The sequence below is a fragment of the Artemia franciscana genome, chromosome 16 (genome assembly GCF_032884065.1).
Source record: "Artemia franciscana chromosome 16, ASM3288406v1, whole genome shotgun sequence".
NCBI lineage: Eukaryota > Metazoa > Arthropoda > Branchiopoda > Anostraca > Artemiidae > Artemia > Artemia franciscana.
This window is the reverse complement of record NC_088878.1, coordinates 14,543,972-14,565,155: the sequence shown is the minus strand read 5'-3', so window position 1 is coordinate 14,565,155 and position 21,184 is coordinate 14,543,972. Positions and strand designations below refer to the sequence as shown.

The 21,184-nt window shown below is 35.5% G+C and overlaps 1 protein-coding gene across 5 annotated transcripts in view; it reads left to right on the top strand.

Moving 5' to 3' along the window:
• LOC136037108 (uncharacterized) overlaps positions 1 to 18,896 on the top strand; it is a 32,219-nt gene extending 13,323 nt beyond the window's left edge. For 4 of the 5 annotated variants that reach the window (XM_065719570.1, XM_065719571.1, XM_065719572.1 and 1 more), the window contains exons 2-3: positions 197 to 769; positions 18,571 to 18,896. In XM_065719570.1, coding sequence (XP_065575642.1) covers positions 197 to 769; positions 18,571 to 18,665 — 668 coding nt within the window. In that variant the 3' untranslated portion in view covers positions 18,666 to 18,896. The remainder of the gene's footprint in view (positions 1 to 196; positions 770 to 18,570) is intronic. The other variant, XM_065719574.1, reaches the window with a different exon arrangement.
• The last annotated feature ends 2,288 nt before the right edge of the window (positions 18,897 to 21,184 follow it).

The window sequence follows — 21,184 nt, the reverse complement described above, 5'->3', positions numbered from 1 at the left end:
TATAAACTCTAGATCAGGGAAACAACATGCATGCACAAAACAGACAAAATAATGACTGAAAATACTGGAAAAAAAAGAAAATTTGGGGAAATCCGTAGCCTACCAAAACGGATCACAAACTGTAGCACATACTAAGAATCTTAGAAAGTGACCAATCAACGATTTCTAAAATATTTTCACTTCTTTTACTTTTCAGGAAACTCGGGTGCTGAAGAAAGGGTACGAAAACTATCAGCCCCTATTGGTTTTGAAGCACTGCACATTCGTGCTACCTACGGACAGCTGAAACAGGCCGCACTCGAAATGATTCCACCTACAGAGGAATACAGACAAAATCTACAAATTTTTCGCCTAACATCTGTTGATGTAGTTGACGAGATTCATCAACCCAGGCAGGAAATATTAAGCCTCACTGAAATGAAAGACTTAAACATTCATAGAATTCCTGATAGTCCGCCTGTGAAGGAAGGCACGTTATTAACAGGATTTAATATAGGTACTGACCTTGAAGCGAATATATTAGAAACCAAACCGTGTCTGGCAAATGGCCAAAAAAAAGAAGCTAAAAAAGATTATATTAGGAAAATAAAATGGATTTACTTGTGGGATAAGATCTGTAAAACAGTTTTAGTTCTGTTTTTGATCCTTTGTGCATATAGGTTGATGACATTATCTTACCGAAGTACTTCTTCAGATCTACTGGATGTCGAATATCAAGAAAGTTCAGTCGATTCAAAAGCTTTGAATAGCACTGAGGAACTTATACTACGTAAGTACTTAATTTTTATGAAACTTCACATAAATAAATCGCTTATTAGTAGACAGGTTTAATAGCAAAAACTTGACAGCTGTCGCTGATTTGTGTTTTTTTTACAACATATACAAAATCAAGCTACACTTATAAATATAAATAAAACTATAAATATTAACTCTTATTATACATTTTGACGAAAACCGGGACGAAAGAATTACCATATCGGTTTGTTCTTGCTTTAACGGGAACTAACTTATCTTGCTTTCTCGTTCTTGATGGTAGAGGTTGATCAGGTAGAATGTCACAGTGCTGAGATTTAGAAAGCAAGTACTTTCCGAAACTCATTATCAGAGTTTCGTACCGGTTTTGGAGTGACGGCAGTCCTAGCACTTCCAGAGCCTTTTCATAGGGGATGTCACTGCGGCCCAAGATGATCGATACCGCTCGCTTCTGAACCGATTCAAGCTCCTGACAAAGATACACTGTTCTCAGTGCTGAGGGCACCCAAACAGGACACGCATATTCCAGAATGGGGCGGACATACGCTATGTATGCATACTTAATGCTCTCTGTGTTTGCACTGAACCTACGCATACCGTTTAAAGTCTGTAGACTAGCGTTTGCACTTTTAACCACGTTTTCAATATGTGTGGCAAAGCTGAAGTCATTGGAAAAAGTAACTCCAAGGATCTTGATACTGTTTGCTAGAGGGAATGGAACATTTGGCTCCATAACATCACTTTTTAGCGGGTTAAAGCGCACTATCTTCGACTTATTCACAATAATCTCAAGATTTAGCTCCGCGCACTCTTTTGTGAAAACACTGAAAAAATTTGAACTGAACTGTGGCGTCACAACTCCGTTTTGTGCTAAATATTTCAGGATAAATGACAGGTCATCCACGAACTTGTAGCGGTCGTCATAGTCAGCTATGAGGAAGTTAATTACAGACAAGAATACAATAGCTCCAAGCTTAGTGCCCTGAGGGGCTCCACAGGTGGATGAGGACCATTCGGAATTGGTGTCACCTTCGTAGAGAGCAAACACACGATGCATCCTCTGACTGAAAAAGTCCAACACGAGCGTAAGAGTCTTTTTCTTAGCTCCCCTTAGCTTGAGATTAAGGGCAGCTACAATATGATTGATTAGATCAAATGCTTTTCGGAAATTTATGGCACCAAGGTCTACAAAACTGTGACCTTTTTCGACCCACTTAAGGAGCTATCGTACATCCTCACTAGGTACACTGAGGTGTTACAGTCTTTCAGTCCACCGTATTGTCTCTGGTCGATAGATCCCTGGATTTGATCAAGTAAGACCCTCATGATAAAGGTCTCGGCCACTTTCGCCAGGCATGGTCTTTGCGAAATAGGTCTAAGTTCGTCACAGCTCTTAGGGTTGGTAACCTTCGGAATTACTCTAACGTAAGCTTTCTTCCAAACAGCTGGAAAGATCCCTATACGAAAGCAAATGTTTATCAGCACTGAGAGTGGTTTCGCAATGAAAAGGGCGTATTCTCGAATCAGTTTGGGTGGAAGTTCGTCTGGATAGGCTGAACAGTTTACTTTCACCTTCATCAGTGTCTTATAGGTTGTCATCTCATCGATAACAACTTCACCTTCATCTGCACAGGAGTCAAGTATTTCAGACTTCTGGGATTGTGTGGGACAAGGAAATGAGGTCCAGATGCGGGTGAAATACATCAGTTGTGTAAGTTCCGTCAGGGTGGCTTATTTTTATGCTGTTATGAATGGACTTGCCAGTGATTTGCTTGACCGCTCTGTGCCATTTCCTGGGATTAGTGTGCCTAAGACTGTCCGAAAATTTCTCACGCCCGTAATCTTTCTTCGCACTTCTCGTGAGAGAGGTAATGTGATTTCGCAATTTTTTCGCATTTTGCAAAACTCCTTCTTGGAAAAGCTTGCACTTTTTTTCGGATTAGTTTCTTGATTTGGAGGGTTATCCAGGGTTTATCACTTTCACATCTAGTGAAAGTCTTTTCAGGAAAAAACTCGAGGTATTTGGCATGGAGAACTTCGTTGAACAGTTGGCATTTTTTATCGAAGCTTTTGTTTCCATACACTTCTGGAAAAGGGTAAGTAGCTATCCATCGACCATAGGTGCAAATAGTTAAAGCATACATGCATCACACTTTACAAAAGAAAGGAATAAAAAGTAAACGATAATTTTGAGTAATTGAGACTACAAGTGTATAAATGTCTTTTTGTTCATTTTATTCAATGAGAATGATTTACAAAATACAGCTTTAATTCTATCCTGTAAAACTAGGATAACGAGGAGCTAATGAGAAATGATTCTCCCTCACAAAAGAAATGTCCTTTACATCCAAAGTGTGACAAACTTCGTCATTCTGTGCAATATCTTTCCCTTTAACTTTATCAAAGTTTAACAATTCTCAAAATGTTCTTCCCACCTCATTTTAACTCTTTCCTTATCATTGATTGTGGCTCAGTTCCTATCTTTAACTGGTACCGGTTCAGATTAACTATGCCAACTCAATTTATTAACATGCCAGTATAATTTTTTATTATTATACCGTCTGGCTGCATCTTTCAGATCATTAGCAATTTTATCTATGGCTTCAACGTCACACCTCCTTAGTCCATATTTTAACGCTTACTCCAATTTTTTTTTAAATTCCTCTTATTTTAATCGCTAAAATAATGATAGTAAAACATAATGTAATAAATTCAACTGCTCCTGGTCTACCAACGCCATAGTTTCCCAAAAGGTAGTTTTTCTTCTTATATTTAGATTAACCCTAGGCACTACTAGGTGGTAATCTTTACTTTTAACGTCAATAGCAGCACTCCTACATAGCCAAGTATCTTGTTTCGATTCTGCCAGTCTTCGGCTTAAAATAAGATAATCAATAAGGTTAGCTGTCTTACCATCATGTGAATGCCATATTAGCTTATGGGCCGTTTTTATTACAAAATATTGTATTGGATATAACTAGATTGTTATATTCAATGCTACCTAATTGTAGCAGTCTGCAATCATTACTATTTCCTTTTCCAACAACCAAATTACCTTGGTTGGGATACCAGCAATCCTTATTTCTACCAGCATGGGCATTGAAATCTCCTAACAAGAATAGTATATATCTACCTGGGTCACTGTCTATTTGTTCCTGTAGCTATAAGTAAAATTAATCTGAGTCACTACTGTCTCCATTAGTCAGTTCTACCGGGTCATATACTACTATGACTGATTCCATTCACTTTTTAGCAAAAAAATGAGCCACTAGAATCCTATTATTAATACATTCGCAATGTAAATAAGACTTAGGAGCTTCCTCATTCTTCATCATCCCTACTCTCTGCCTATGCACCCAATCCCTCCTGCCTGAGTAAATAAATTCTTTATTACCTAATTTCATAATTCCTATCCCCTGGTTGTGCATTTTAGAAACTCCTAATAAGTCCAGTTCAAAGCGCCTGAATTCGTCTGTCAAGATGTCGATACGATAGTTGTTTTTTAACGTTGTAACACTCCAAGTTTCAATACCCACATTCTTCAAATCATTGAAATCAGTATGGCCTCAGGAAAAGAAATGATCCCAGAACCAGTACAGGATAGGGACTAACATATCTTCACAAGTCTATACCAAGCCCTGAAGCTGGCTTAGAACCGAACAGCAAGAATGACTTTCAGTTGAATGGAAAATTTATACAATCCTGGGCCCACCTAGGCAGCAACATGGTTTTCCACAATTGGCGGTGCTCTTGTATCAACAAGAGTCAAAATCCTGCACAGAAAATCTCAAGCCTATTACCTCTGATTGATTATATATTGATGCCTACAAATATTATGCTACTACGAAGAAGCAACCTAAGTTATCATAAAAAATAACTTAGCCAGGAAAAGATTTTGCAGCCAAAAAAGTACTAAAACAATCCTAATCCAAGAAAATTGCCCATTAATCAGAAGGCAGTACAAATGTTGCGTCTTTTACAAGGTAATAATTTCCTTGGGGGACACCAGTCCTCAAGGTCACCCTGGAGCGATGTTAGCAGTCACAGCTTAGTTCAATGAAAAAGTGGAAAATGAGTGATCAAGCTTTAAATTTTTGTGAATGTAGAACACGCATTTCTATTGGACAGTTTCCAATTTGTGTTGATATTGAAAGATAGTTTTACATTTTTGTTAACTGAAAAGTGTAAACAGAAAGAAAATAGAACACATGTAACAATGAGTTGAGTGAAAAAATGCGATCAAAGTGAGGAACTGAAAAACGTCAACTTCGGCGTACTTTTACTAATGGAACGGTCTTGGGACTGAGCGCAATCTACGACATGCGGCTAATGTTCCTGTCCTTCTGACGGAAATCGAATATAATGATTGATCTGACATTCCATTATATAATACTGGAAAATCTTTCAGATTGACTCTTGTCCTAGGAACAAATATAAATATTTCACAGAAAACTATACCGACAAGCTCCTAGTCCCGCTAGTCCCACAGAACTATTCTAAGAAGCTAAGAAACCAGTAGTATATGAAATATAACTAACGCATGTTATAGAGCCTTAGTTGCGACACTATACCTTAAAAGCACATTGAGAGATATTCATGAGCTCAAGCATTACTATTCTTTTACAACCAATCCGAAAGTTTCCTACTTACTACCGGAATCTTAGTTCTTGGGAGTCTGGCTCCACGAGTTAAAAATGTCAGCCATTAGTCTCCCAGTATACGAATATGTGTCCTAAAACCAATATTTTAATTTATGACTATCATCGGAAATATGGCCTTAAGCTATGTGTCTCCTTCAGTTGAAGACTTTGAACTGATTGATAGTGGCTACTATTGGAGCTTGTTGATCATTCTCCAGGGTATTGCCTCTCAATTAGTGAAAAATGAATTGCGATTGCGAGAATCCCAAACGACTGCGAGAATCCCATCTCCTGTATAGACTTTTCTGATTTCCTGGGTTCTGAGATAACTAAGACAAGTGGATGAGCATTTGGATTGACATGCTTTCCGTAGCATCTCCGTCGACATGAGGGACCATTGACATTTCAACATTTCTCCGTCTTTTGATGAAAGAAATAAGCTCCATTGTTTAGCATGTCAACATAGAAATTATAAAATTGGGCAGCAAATTTAAAATATAAAGTGAATTGATGACATTTGTTTTGTTTTCTTTAATGGTGATTTGCGCCGTGTTCAAGAATCGCAAGGAAGATTAGAATCAATTACAAAAACTAACAGTTAGTTAATTCAGTATAAAAGGGTATTATAGTGTTATATTTTACGTCACTACAAAAAATGCGCTCGATTTGCTATTCAAAGTCAACATAAAAAGCCAAAACCAAGCGCTACCGAGCTTAATTTTGACATGATATGACATCCACAGTCAGATGATTTTGTAATGCCTATTCATACGTGGTTAAGTATGCATGAAAATCTGTCTATCACATCCTGGAATCGATTTAGTTTAGTTTCATATTAAATAAAAAACAAGATAGGCTGAACAAAATGACTATCTCAAAATTTTGGTCCAGTGACTTTGGAAAAAAATGAGCGTGGGAAGGGGCCTAGTTGCTCTCCATTTTTTTTGGTCACTTAAAAAGGTCACTAGAACTTTTAATATCCGTTAAAATGAGCCCTCTCGCGGTATTCTAGGACCACTGGCTCGATAGATCACCCCTAAAAAAAAAGCAAAAAACAAATAAACACGCATCCGTGATCTTTCTTCTAGCAAAAAATATAAAATTCCACTTTTTTGCAGATAGGAGCTTGAAACCTCTACAGTAGGGTTCTCTGAGACGCTGAATCTGATTATGTGATTTTACTAAGATTCTATGCCTTTTAGGGTGTGTTTCCCCCTTTTTCCAAAATTAGGCGAATTTTCTCAGGCTCGTAACTGTTGATGGGTAAGACTAAACTTGGTAAAACTTATATCAAACAGTTCGTGGTAACGAATTGTAGTAAGGAGCGACCCGGCTCAATAGTAACCGAAACTCTAAAAAACGGAATTTTAATACCAATTATATATACATATATATATATATATATATATATATATATATATATATATATATATATATATATATATATATATATATATGATATTTTTCCATTGAATTGCTACAAAATAATTATAAATCAAACATAAATTAAAAAAAACTTCCTTATCCATGTTGCAACACCAAAGTAAGCAATTATGCGTTATAATGGAACTTTAAGCCCACAAATTGAGCAATAATCCTATGTTTATTTGCGTAGGGAGGGAGATAAATTTTCAAATATGTCATAGCACCTTAGTTGTACGCTACTTGAAAATTAAGTGACTCAACGAATTTTCAATAATCATTAAAGAGACACGAAAAGCCGTTGTTTGTTCTTAAATTTTTGTCATTCTTTTGCTTTGGATTGGGGGTATTTAACATGGTTTTGATTTTTAAAGTTGCTATATTTAATTTTTTTATGAAATAAGCGGTAAAGATGCAGATCGAGGAATCCCGATAGATGAAATAGGGGGAGGTTAATAATAATATGTCGTAGCTTAGAAGTTCAGAATCAGGTAAAGGGCGTAATTTCTTAGGGTTTCCGACCTCCTTTTCAAAAGTTCACAACGACACTAAGAACTGACACAACTCAAAGACTGACCCCTGTCAACTACCTCCCAAGTGTACTTTGTGAAAAGTAAGTAATCACCTATATTGCAGCTATATAAATCATAACGAAGAGAAAATGAGGACAATAATGTGAAAATAGTGAAAGTAGAAGAAAACTACGCAAATATTTCGGTTAAGACCTCCGCTCAACCCTTTCAATGAAAAATAAAAAAACATTAATTTTTTTCTAAAAAGCAGATAAGAGTCCACAGGAAAATACAAAACAAAAACAACTTTAAAAGAAATACTAAAATTAAAAACAAGACCCTTTCCAAGTAACATTGAGAGGGTTTGTCTCCATTAAAGGTCTCATGCAAGTTTTTCGGGAGTCAGTTGAAATCAAAAAGCAAATTCACCAAAAAATCACCCTTAATAGAGATATTGGAGAAACCTATCTGAGCCCAATTTATAACAAACTTAGTCCAATAATTTTTATATCTATCCGCAAAATCGTATTTCCCAATCTAATAGGATCTCTGATAATACCATGCCTGGCAAGCTATTAGCCATTGAAAAAGCTTTACATAAAATGAAATATGAAATGCCATTCACTATTGTATTTTTTATTCAGTCAAAAAGGGTTATCCTTTCATTATTACTTGAAAAGAGTCTTTTTTTTAATTTGGTGTTTATTTTAAGTTTTTTGATATTTTGCGGCGGATTTTATCTATATTTTTTTTTTCTTTGTTCTGCACTGAAGACTGTTGAGCGAAGGTCTTGACCGAAATATTTGCATAGTTTTCTTCTATTCTTCTTTATTGTTATTACAGCCAGTCTCTGAAATTATATATAATTCATTCAGTGGCTTAATCTGTTCTTAAAGACCCAGTGAAATCATCAGTCCCTAAATATTGAATCATAGAATATTAATTGCAGAGTCAGTAAAAGAAAACTCGTAGTATGTAAGTTTCAGTCATTCTTCCTACTTTAAGAACAGTTCCTGTTGGATGATAGAAAAAAATCGGACTCTGAATAAATTCTACTACTTTAAACTGTTCGACTAAAGGACAACGGTAGACCCTCAGGTGGGTTAGCTATTGTATGTTACCTTCCCTGTGACATGATATCAGAGAGTGATTACTTTTCTATGAGTACAATAGCCGAAATGATCATCTTCAACGTGTGTCTGCCAACAAACTCCTGAAAAAGTGCTTCTGACACCAGTTTCGTTAGAGATGACAAGCAGCTGCCAGCTTGTAACAGACAGCTAACGATTAATAAACAAATTCTTATCACGTATGAATTTAACTCCAACTCCACTTTAGCTGATAAAAACAAGCATACATTTGACCTAGTCCTACAACTTCAGACCTGGATCGTACAGTCTCTTTAGTTTGAGTTGGAATTTCATAACTTACATGTAATTGTTTTTATCCAGTCACCTTCCTATCAAACAGTTCGTGGCAACGAACTGTAGTAAGGAGCGACCCGGCTCAATAGTAACCGAAACTCTAAAAAATGGAATTTTGATACAAATAGTTACATCAAAAGAATCGCATTTTAATGCAAATTTTAAATAAGTTTCATCAAGTTTAATTTTACCCATCAAAAGTTACGAGCCTGAGGAAATTTACCTTATTTTAGAAAATAGGAGGAAACACCCCTTAAAAGTCATAGAATCTTACCGAGAATCACACCATGGCATTCAGCGTATCAAAGAATCCTACTGTAGAAGTTTCAAGCTCCTATCTACAAAAATGCGGAATTTTGTAGTTTTTGCCACAAGACAGATCACGATTCATGTTGATTTGTTGTTTTTTTTGTGTGCGGGGTGGGATTTCCATGGAGGAATTTTTCATGGGAAAAGAGAGTTTCCACGAAGGGGGTGCAGGATTTCTTACCATTTCTTAAAGATCAATGAAAAAATAAATATGAAAAAGTTTCTTCAACTGAAAGTAAGGAGAGCATTGAAACTTAAAACGAACCGTGACTTCAATTATTTATTCCATGGCCTTTGTGATTCAGGGGTCATTTCTAAGGAATTGGGGCAAAATTTAAGCTTCAGTCTAAAGAGCGAGGCATTGACGAGGGGGCGAACCCCCTCATATGCGTAATAAAAACAACCGAATTTAGAAGTTCCTTACCTATGTTAATTCGTAAGTTCCGTATATTTTTACTAATAAAAACCTTCGTAAAATTAAAAGCTCTAGTTGCCTTTTTAAAAAAACAAAAAATTGGAGGGTAACTAGGCCTCTTCCCCGCTTCTTTTTTCTAGGAATTACCCGATCAGAACTAAGAGAAAGCCACTTAGCCAAAAAAATAAATTAATGTGAAAATTTCGTTATAATTATTCATGTGTGGAGAGCCAAATCCAAAACATGCATCAATTCAAAAACTTTCAAAAATCAAATAAAAAAACAAGTTTTTTAACTGAAAGTAAGAAGTGACATTAAAACTTAAGACGAACAGAAATTACTCCGTATATGAAAGGGTTTGTTCCCTCTTCACCGCCCCGCTCTTTACACTAAAGTTTTTTATTGTTTTAAAACGTGGAGTTGAGAAAAAGAGTCAAACTTCAGCGTAAACAGCGGAGTGTTGAGGAGAGAATATCTCCTTTCATATAGGGATTAATTTTTGTTCGTTTTAAGTTTTAATGTTACTCCTTACTTTCAGTTAAAAAAAAAAACAGAACAATTAGTTACTGTTACTGTCTAACAGAACAATTTACTGCTGCTGACTCAAAGGAAGAGGATACAGTTGATTTTGCCGATGTGACTAATTCAGAACTAGACAAGACTAAAATGCCGTTTAGTCTCCTAACGAACAGCTTTGTGTAAGTATTTGGGATTTAGAAACTACAATCCAGCTTGATTCTTTTTAATCTGGAACTAACCTATGTTCTCTATTGTACTGAAAAAAAAAAAAAAAAAACATTCACTTCCGAACAATGCAAAAGAGAACTATAGTGAATGATGGGATTCAAGATTCTGATCTTATTACTGTACCTGATCAAGTGAGACTGCTGTCATCCGTCCGTTATTAGTTAATTATTCAACACTGGAAACAAGGGCGCCAGCAGGGGGGGGGGGGGCTATGCCCTCCTGGAAATTTGGGACTGTAAAGTAATTATAAGGAAACCAAATGAAAGAGACCAGAATAGGGAAAAACCAAGGAAAAAATGTTGGTTGTTCCGTTCTTGGCTGCCTGCAAATAGATTTTGACCCTTAATAAGGAAAATATAGGCTATATTTTGTGACTGAGTGACCCCTTTCCAGTTTTCCAACAACATTATTTTCCCCTGAACTGATACTTTTTTTGTGTTTTATTATCATTTATTTTTTTCCATTAGTGATTGTATTTATCTAGTTGTCACTTTTAAAAAGATTTAATTTTTTTCAGTTATTAAGTATAAAGGTGTCAAATACATTGTTTTTTAAATTAAAAATATTGAATTAAAAATTTTAATTTGATTTTTTATCTTAGTTTTAATGTTTTATTTTGAACAAACTACTTTGATAATGTGTTACTTTGTACAAACACTGAGAATAAAAGTATTACATATTTTGGTGTTTGATAATAAGCAAGTTCAAAACTGTCGATATTGTAAAAAAAAAAAAAATCCGTCTAGCGCTTTGGCATTGCTCAACAGAATTGAATGCTGGGAGTTTATATCTTAGATTTGGTAAGAAGGCAATTTCTTTTGAATTTTTTGTAATTACTTAAATTTTTCTATTTTTATATACTTTTACTTTAATTGACATACTTTTCCCTTTGTCTTTAGAAAAATGTTTGTTTCTAAGCCTAATTAAATAAAGAACAAGTCTTTTTAACTGAAAGTAAGAAGCAACATTAAAACTCAAGACGATCAAAAAATATTATGTATATGAGGGATGTACCCTCCTTAAAACATCACTCTTATTAAAACATACTTATTGTCCTAATTAAGCGAACCTTGTCTTTCAAGACTCGTTTTTAAAGAATTGGGACAAAATTTAAATTTTAGCGTAAAGAACGAGATGTTGAGGAGGGGGCAACCCTCCTCATATACATAATAATTTCTGCTCGTTTTATGTTTCAATGCTACTCCTTACTTTCAGTTGAAAAACCTTGTTTTTTAATTTAATTTCTGATAATTTTTTAAATATCGCCAGGATATCTGGCTCCATCTCCACAAAAAAAATTCCCCTTTCCACAAAAATATCCTCTGGACATTACAATCATAGTGAGAATTTACCCCCGTCAATTACCCTTAAAATTTCCACGCGTAAAATTGAATCGGTAAAGAGAAATCAAGACATATAAAAAAAATCGTATAATAATTTTGGAAAATTCGCCCAGTGTAAAATTTTTACGAAAAAGTTCACCTCTGAAAGCTTCCCTTTGCACGGAAAATTCTCCCCGTGCAAGATCTTCCCAACAAAAAACTCATTCTCCCCTCCCACCCAAAACATTTACACATACTTCCCAATAACAAATACTACCCGTAAACAATGAGCAAAATGTTTTACTTAGAACCTGTCCTCAGGAGCTGTAGGATCTCATTTTATCTGCAAAGGTAGAGTTATTGGCCCCATCAACTATGCTGAGAAAATATGCCCAAGCGTCCGAGCGGGAGTTTGCTTGTCCCCGCGTTATTTTTTGTATGTCTGAATATGTGCTTGCATGTGTGTTTTTGTATCTCTCTCTCTGTACCTGTGTATCTGAGCAGATGTTTGCTTGTCCGCGTGTATGTCTTTGTGTGTCTCAATCTGTGTGTTTGTATCTGCTTTTGCCTCTCTCTCTCTCTTTATGCATATGGGTCTGAGCGGCTGTTTGCTTTTCTCTCTATCTGTCTTTGTGTGTCTTGACTTATTTGGTTGTAGTTGTTTTTGTCTCTCTCTCTCCTCTCTTGGATATATATATATATATATATATATATATATATATATATATATATATATATATATATATATGTATGTGTGTGTGTGTGTGTGTTTGTGGGTGTGCGTGTGTGTGTGTGTTTGTCTGACTCAGCGTGTTTCTATGCGTTTCCCTCTTTCTCTATCTCTCTCTCTCTCTCTCTCTCTCTCTCTCTCTCTCTCTCTCTCTCTCTCTCTCTCTCTCTCTCTCGTACGCCTATGTGTCTGAATGACTGTTTGCTTGTCTCTGTTTCTGACTCGATGTGTTCGTACATATCTTGTTTCTCTCTTTGTATGCCTTTGTGTCTGAAAGGCAGTTTGCTTGTCTGTCATTGTGTGATTTTGTGTCTTCAAAAGTACATCATAAATTCCCCCTAAAAGAAGTGTTGATACAAGCACTCACTTCCATGAATGTGATGATACGAGCGGCTACTATATGCCTATGCTATAGATACTGTCATGTAAAGTCCAATACTAAATCTTTCTATTTGTCCAATTTGAGATCAAATGAAGCAGTTTACTTTCTTTTGTTAATCATGTTCACCCAGGTATTGAAATGAGGTGCCGGCGTCAACATAGCAATCAAGTTTTGCCAGATTCAATGTATAAAAACCGAGAATATACTTTGGGGAAAAGCAAGGTAATTAGCGTTTATAAGGATATATTGGAACAGACTGCTAAAGTAAAATCTAGCACATATTATAGAGAAAGACTCTAGGGCTATACTTACACCTTGAGATGTGACAGTAATTTGAATTTTTCCATAAATTCCTACGTTGGTATATAATTTCCCAATTCCTAGAGCTTTGTGAAGATGACTCCCATGCCAAAAAAAATGCAAGTTTAAACCCCAAAAATAGTTACCACGTAAGTATTTATTAGTATTAAAATATTAAAAAAACAAATGTTAATAAAGTAATCACAACACCCACAAATTGTTGTATATTAACATAACCCACGGTCACATTTATCATCAAATTTTTTTTTTAAAGAAATTACCATTATCTCAAGAGTCGAGATAATAAAAGACATAAAATCTAGTATGTTCAAAACATAAGTTTTTTTCTTGAATGTTTCAGAAAAGTTTCAAAACATAACTCAGGCAAAATTTTCTAAATTAAAATTTCATATTGTAAATAAACTGTTGACAATATACCTTATTTTTAATCCTTGCAAAGTTAAAAAAATATCGAAAGTAATAGTAAAATTAACTCGTTGTCAATAATGTCACCAAATATATTATGGTACGATGGCAGACGCAACCAAGTAAAGAACAGATTCTAGCCATAGTGTATTTCAACATACAGAACCATCAGAAAAGTAACTTTAAACGTTTTAGATCAAAAGTTATTCATCAGAGGAGAAGACTGGCTAAATCCGCTTGAATACCACTAATTACAACATCATAACCAGGCCTACGGTATCTTTACAAAATAAATTGTCAGTCAGTCCATTCTATATGTGATAAAAGAAGTTGAATTTCATCCAAATGAATTAATTTTATTTGACATTGACTATTTTGTTTGCATTATTCATTGCTCGGTCATTCAAAAGAACTGCACACTAGGCCGCGCATACAAGAGAGTACCCATGGGGTTATATGGTTTGTACCCTGTTTTAAATGCTTAAGCCTAAATACACACATAAACATGCTTTTTGCATGTTTCCTGACCTGTCCCATAATTGAGCCCCATAAAATAGCTTCATTGCTTCTCCCCGAAATGAAAAAAAAAACTGGATATGCCCCTCATGAATATTTTTTTTATTATTTAGATTCAGTAGGCATGGTGACCGGCCCTTTTATACCTATTAAATAAAAAAACAAGTTTTTTTAAATGAAAGTAAGAAGCAACATTAAAAATTAAAACAAACATAAATTACTCCGTATATGAAAGAGGCTTTTCCTCCTCAACGCCCCGCTCTTTACGCTAAAGTTTCTTACTGTTTTAAAAATAGATTTAAGAGAAAGAGTCAAACTTTAGCGTAAAGAGCGAGGCGTTGAGGAGGAAAAGCCTCTTTCACATACAGAGTAATTTCTGTTCGTTTTAAGTTTTAGTGTTGCTCCTTACTTTCATTTAAAAAAACGTGTTTTTTTATTTAATTTCTGGACGTCTTTGCATTAATGCATGTTTTGATCTTGGCTTTCCGCACATAAATAATTAAAACGAAATTTGCATATTAATTAATAGCAATTAATCGGAAGATTTGGAGCAAAAAGGAGCGAGGGAGGAAGTCTAGTTGCCCTCCAATTTTTTGATTACTTAAAAAAGCAACTAGAACTTTTAATTTTTTACAAACGTTTTCATTGGTAAAAAATATACGTAACTTACGAATTAACTTACGTAACGAACTTCTAAATTCGCATGTTTTTATTGCGTATATGAGGGGGTTCAACCCTCTTCGATACCTTGCTTTTTACACTAAAGCTTAAATTTTGTCCCAATTCCTTAAGAATGACCTCAGAATCACGAAGGCCGTAGAATAAATAGTTGAAATTACTAAAAACACTTTAGCGTAAAGAGTGAGGTAGAACGAGGAGGTAAACCCCTCATATGCGTAATAATTTTTGTTCGTTCGAAGTTTTAATGCTGCTCCTTACTTCCAGTAGAAAAAACTGTTCATATTTATTTTTTCATTGTTTTTTCAAACAATGCTAGAAAATCCTGCGCCCCCTTCATTGAAATTCTCTTCCCCCATGAGAAGTTTCTTCAAGGAAATATCCTCCCACGTAACCCCTCCCCCTCAACTCTCCCCCCTAAACCAAAAAATCCCCCTGAAAACGTCTGTACACTTCCCAGTAACCATTGTTATATGTAAACACAGGTCAAAGTTTGTAACTTGCAGTCCCTCCCACGGGGACTGCGGGGGAGTAAGTCGTCCCTAAAGACATAATTATTAGGTTTTTCGACTATGGTGAATAAAATGGCTATCTCAGAATTTTGATCCGGTGACTTTTGGGAAAAATGAGCGTGGGAGGGTGCCTAGGTGCCCTCCAATTTTTTTTCAATTAAAAAGGGGACTAGAACTTTTAATTTCCGTTAGAACGAACCCTCTCGCGACTTTCTAGGACCACTCAGTCGATAAGATCACCCCTGGGGAAAAAAACAACAAAAAAACAAACAAAAAAACAAAAAAACACGCATCCGTGATCTGTCTTCTGGCAAAAAATGCGAAATTCCACATTTTTGTAGACAGGAGCTTGAAACTTCTACAACAAACTTCTCTGATACGCTGAATCTGATGGTGTGATTTTCGTTAAGATTGTATGACTTTTAGGGGGAGGTTTCCCACTATTTTCTATAATGAGGCAAATTTTCTCAGGCTCGTAGCTTTTGATGGGTATAACTGATCTTGATGAAATTTATATATTTAAAATCAGCATTAAAATGCGATTCTTTTGATGTAACTATTGGTATCAAAATTCCATTTTTTATAGTTTCGGTTACTATTGAGCCGGGTCGCTCCTTACTACAGTTCGTTACCACGAACTGTTTGATTACTGACGCCTGAAAAACCGCTAGATAAAATTTTCAGGGTTGTAAATTAGGATCAAGGAATAAAGAGCAACAAATTAGATCTATGTTCTTTATCTTTTTCTTGCTAAATTTATGTCCAAACAGTTTGTGGCATCAAACTGCACACAGTCTGTGGTCCTAATAGCAACCGTACTCTAAAAACTAGTTTTGATAACAATATATGCAGAAAAAGAAATGGCTTTTATGGTGATTATAAATATAGAGATTTCATTGCGTGTAAAATTGCCAGTGTAAAAAATCAGAATATATGGCCATTTTTGAAAAAGAAGGTAAACCATATTCAACAAAGGAATGGTCAAGATGAAAATCCCACCATCAAATTCATTATATTAGGCAGCCCTATTTTAGAGGCTTCGTGCCCCTATCTACACAATAAAAAATTTTTAGGTGCGTTTTTATTTGTTTGTCTGTTTTTTGTTGTTATTTCTGAGGGGAAATCATGCCACACTATTTATCCTGAAATATCGGTAAATGGCACATTTGAATAAAAATTGCAACTTACGGTGTGCTTTTTAATTTTCAAATGAGATTGCTCCACAACAAAGTGGCGTTTCCTGTCATTTTGTGGTGTAAAACATCAGTCTTGGCACAAAGAGGGACAAAAGCTATCGAAGGAAAAATTCTTAGATTGTTGATTGGTTTAGAATTATCAAACAACTACCCATTAAGCTTGCCAGTTTAAAAGAATGTAATGTTGCGGGATGGCACATTCGTTACTAAAGATGCAAGATGCAATGCAAAATGAATTGTTAGTATACGCAATTAATTTAGAGGTTCGTTTAACTGAATTGATTTATACCCAAATTATCAACTTCAAGCGAGCCTTGGGCTGAATATGAAAGGAGATGTTTTTTAGGAAGGGGTTAGAAATTAATCTCCAATCTACCTTCATTCCCAAGAATATTTTTTGGACAAAGCCGGTAGTACGAGTGTTTTGAGGTGGCGGCTCCCATTTGAATGGAAAGACACTTTTTTTTAGTAACATAGAATATGACATTTACGTGCTGGCCGGCACATACGGAGGAGGTGAGAAAGGAGGATCATGAGTACTGCCAAGAAATTTACCAGAGAGGGCAAGGACTACAAGGATCTATATTTTATGAAGATTTTCATGGGGATATCGTTTATCTTAATATCCATTTTCAGACGTTTACATATTCAGACGTTTACAGACAAAATAAGTTTTTCGTATGAGCCGAGATTATACGAAGCATGTTTTTTTTCAGCGAGATTACAACTTAAAACAAATAAAAATATCTCCGTACAGGAGGGGGGCTATCCCCATCTCAACCCTTCTTTCTTTATGCCATAGTTGATTTTTCATCCCCAATACTTTAAGAAAGACTTCTGAAACAAAAGTGCAATTTGAATGAATGGGATAAGAAGCATAATTCACAACACCTCTGGAATGGAAAGCTTATTCATGCGCTTTTGTTTTTAGCAATAAAATTTTCAGCTCAAATATTTCAAACGGCAATTGGTATATAGGACACTTTCCCATTTAATTAACCATTACCACAAAGGTTTTACTCATAATTGCTTCGACTAAAGAACTATAAAAAATTAAACCCACCTCATTTAGAGAAAAATTTGAATGTCTTCAAAATACGTAGAATCTATTTATTCAAAAGTAAGACATAAAACTATGTTTGTGAATTCTGGTCACCCTTATAGTTACCGTCTAGCTACCTATTAATTCCCATTACAGTCAGAATATAGTTTCCCCCCAAAAATCCTGGTGATTCAAGGCTTAATGATCCAAAATTGCCTATTGCGAATTAAAACAGCATATGGAGCAAAACTGTGAAAAGTTATTTGAGGTTCTATTGACCCCCCCCACCTAAATTTCTTGAACGAGGATTGAATATTCACCAAGAGTACAAACTTTCGTGAAAATAAGAAAATAACTCGGTTTCAGACGTTAGGTTCATCCCCCCCCCATGAGCCAAAGTTCTCGTCACTTGATATCCCGAAATCGGTCTATTACAGGACGGGATGTGTCTATAATTTTGACGTCCAAGATACACTAAGCCGAAATTTAAGGGCACATGTGATGCACAAGGGACGTATAGCCGGGGGCTGAAACTAAAAGAAGGCTATTATAAGTAAGAAATCGAGACCCTTCACCATCTTAGATATTTTCATAAACATTTCCTAGGAGTGATTTCCCTCTATTTCTCGATATACATGTGTTAATACTATTTCTCGATAAACATGGGTTAACCCAAATTGAGTTTATCTGACAAGGCTTGGGAATAATGAGGATTTTAGTTACTCCTTCCTTTACTCCTGTACAATATATTTTTTCTTAGTTTTACGTTCTCTCTTACTGCATTCCTCGATGGAAAAATACATTATCATGGCCTTGTGACTCATCAGGCTTTTTTGAAGTCTCACGCATTTCTCTCATGAATTCAAAATACGGTAGCTGTATTTCGTTATCTGAAACAAGTTGTAATGTATGTTGTCATTTACAATTGTAGTAAGAAGAACAAATTATAAAGAATACACTGTTTTCTTCCTTATGCCCACCGGTGTAAAAATTCTCTCTCCTTACCACCGGAGTAGCTAGCCATTTTTCCTAGGGGGAGGGGGAGCAGCTAAATAGGAGAGGGGTGGTAATTTAAGACCTTCTATTAGAGCTTTATTCACAGTCGCTTTTTAGTATATTTCCAGGAAGTCAATAAGCTTTCAAGGGATCATTACCCTCCCATTCCCCGACTACGCGCACTCTCCTTGCAATTCCTTAGCCTATTATTATGCATGTTTTAAATAAAATCATTGCTTTACTTTCAGAAGCCAGTATACTTGGATCTGCAAAGATTATGGGATGTCCGCCTGGGCAAATGCGGAGAATAAGCGATAAACGTTGCGTAAGAGTTTTTGGATAGTCTTTTCCATTCACTGACATTGCTGAAAAGTTCAACTTCGACATACTTTAAAGAAACTTACAGAAGTCTTACTGAAGAAGAAGATGATCAACGTTATTTTTACGTTAATTCGCCAATGAAATTCTGACGCCTAAGATTCTACTGTTGAGATCTCAATCTCTGTTTATACAAGCTCATAATTAGTTGTTTTTTTATACCAAGTTTAAACGATATTAAATAGATTATACAGTCCTCTATACTTTAAAAGATACAACGAGGACTTAGAAGATGTTGCTCCCTAGTCGTCTAAATGTTTTGAGTGCATAGTGGGGACGTCATATTTACTACTTAAGAACATAATAAACCTAGGGGGCACTTGACCCGGATGCAGAAATTTTAGGGGTGCAAAATTTCAAATAAATAATCTAACAGTTTTAATCATTTAGTAATTTTATCTTTATTAAAATAAAGTAGAGGAGATAGTCAATAGCTGAAAATAACTAATTAATTATTCATTAACTAGAATAATAAAAATTGAAAAGATTAATAACAATTAAACAATTTAAATAGTAAATTGAAAAAAAAACTGTTTAATTAATAAATTGAAATAATTTTGTTAAGAAATCATAATTTTGTTAAAATTTGGCCCCAAAATTGGAGATAGGAAGGCGCTAATCATGATTTTACCCCGGGCGCAAGAGAGGCCAGAACCGCCACTGATGTGATCGAAAATAAAGCAGCATTAGCAAACAAACTAAAAAGAAAATCGGAAAGAAAAAAAGCAGGATACAGAGAATTGTGTTAAATTTTTCGTAAAGAGGGGTTGTCCAAGTGTCACTTAAAACTCCCAGCTTTACCACGCTCACAGTTTAGATACCAATATACAGTTATGAAAACTCCTATCTTGCCCATGAGAAGCTTTTGGTACAGAGCTCTGAGCTTGGCGCCTTCTCCAAGCCCGCGCTCCGACGCATAGATCGTGCTACAACACCATAGGCGGGAATGCAATTTTGTTTTGTCAAACAGTTCGTGGTAACGAACTGTAGTAAGGAGCGACCCGGCTCAATAGTTACCGAAACTCTAAAAAATGGAATTTTGATACCAATAGTTACATCAAAAGAATCGCATTTTAATTCTGATTTTAAATATATAAGTTTCATCAAGATCAGTTGTACCCATCAAAAGTTACGAGCCTGAGGAAATTTGCCTTATTTCAGAAAATAGGTGGAAACACCCCCTAAAAGTCATACAATCTTAACAAAAATCACACCATCCGATTCAGCGTATCAGAGAAGTTTATTGTAGAAGTTTCAAGCTCCTATCTACAAAAATGTGGAATTTCGCATTTTTTGCCAGAAGACAGATCACGGATGCGTGTTTATTTGTTTTTTTTCCAGGGGTGATCGTATCGACTGAGTGGTCCTAGAATGTCGCGAGAGGGCTCATTTTAACGGAAATTAAAAGTTCTAGTTCACTTTTTAAGTGACTAAAAAAATTGGAGGACACCTAGGCCCCCTCCCCCGCTCATTTTTCCCAAAAGTCACCGGATCAAAATTCTGAGATAGCCAATTTATTAACCATAGTCGAAAAACCTAGTGACTATGTCTTTAGGGACGACTTACTCCCCCGCAGTCCCCGTGGGAGGGGCTAATTTCAAGTTTTTTTAAATGAAAGTAAGGAGCAACATTAAAACTTAAAACGAACAGAAATTACTCCGTATATGAAAGGGACTTTTCCTCCTCGACGCCCCGCTCTTTACGCTAAAGTTTCTTACTGTTTTAAAAATAGAGTTAAGAGAAAGAGTCAAACTTTAGCGTAAAGAGCGAGGCGTTGAGGAGGAAAAGCTCCTTCCATATAGGGAGTAATTTCTGTTCGTTTTGAGTTTTAATGTTGCTCCTTACTTTCATTTTAAAAAACTTGTTTTTTTTATTTAATTGCATACCCAGCTTAGATACTAATAACAGTTTACTGTTCCCAATTAGATATCAATACCAGTTTCCTGTCTCCAACCGCTAGCATCGCTACCGCGCACTGTGTCCCAAAAATAAATCGAGTTTTCATAGCTGTATATTGGTATCAAAGCTGTGACCACGCTCAAGCATTACTAACTAGTAGAAAGTAAATCTAGTCTAATTTTGATTAGTTGTTGCTGCGAAAAGGTGGGGTTCAATACCTCCAAATTACATCTAAAACCTGCGTGTGCCAATGTGTAGCAAGGAATCCCTTATCTGATCTTTACGATCTACATTCGTCACAATTATCTTTATTACTTCGTTCAGATAATTTTTACGATGTTCAGATAATTTCTGTCTCATTTATTCCTAACTTGACTTCTATTTTATCTATTTTAAATCCGCCTCGTTAAAAAAAACTGATTATGTATTTTTTTTTTTTTAAACATTGTTACCAAACTCCACAACTTACTCATGGATGTCTGGGTCAACGAGTACATTCCTGAAGAGTGGAGGACCTCTATAATAATTCCTGTATTTAAGAAAGGGGATCGAGCCGATTGTAAAAATTATAGAGGAATTTCCCTG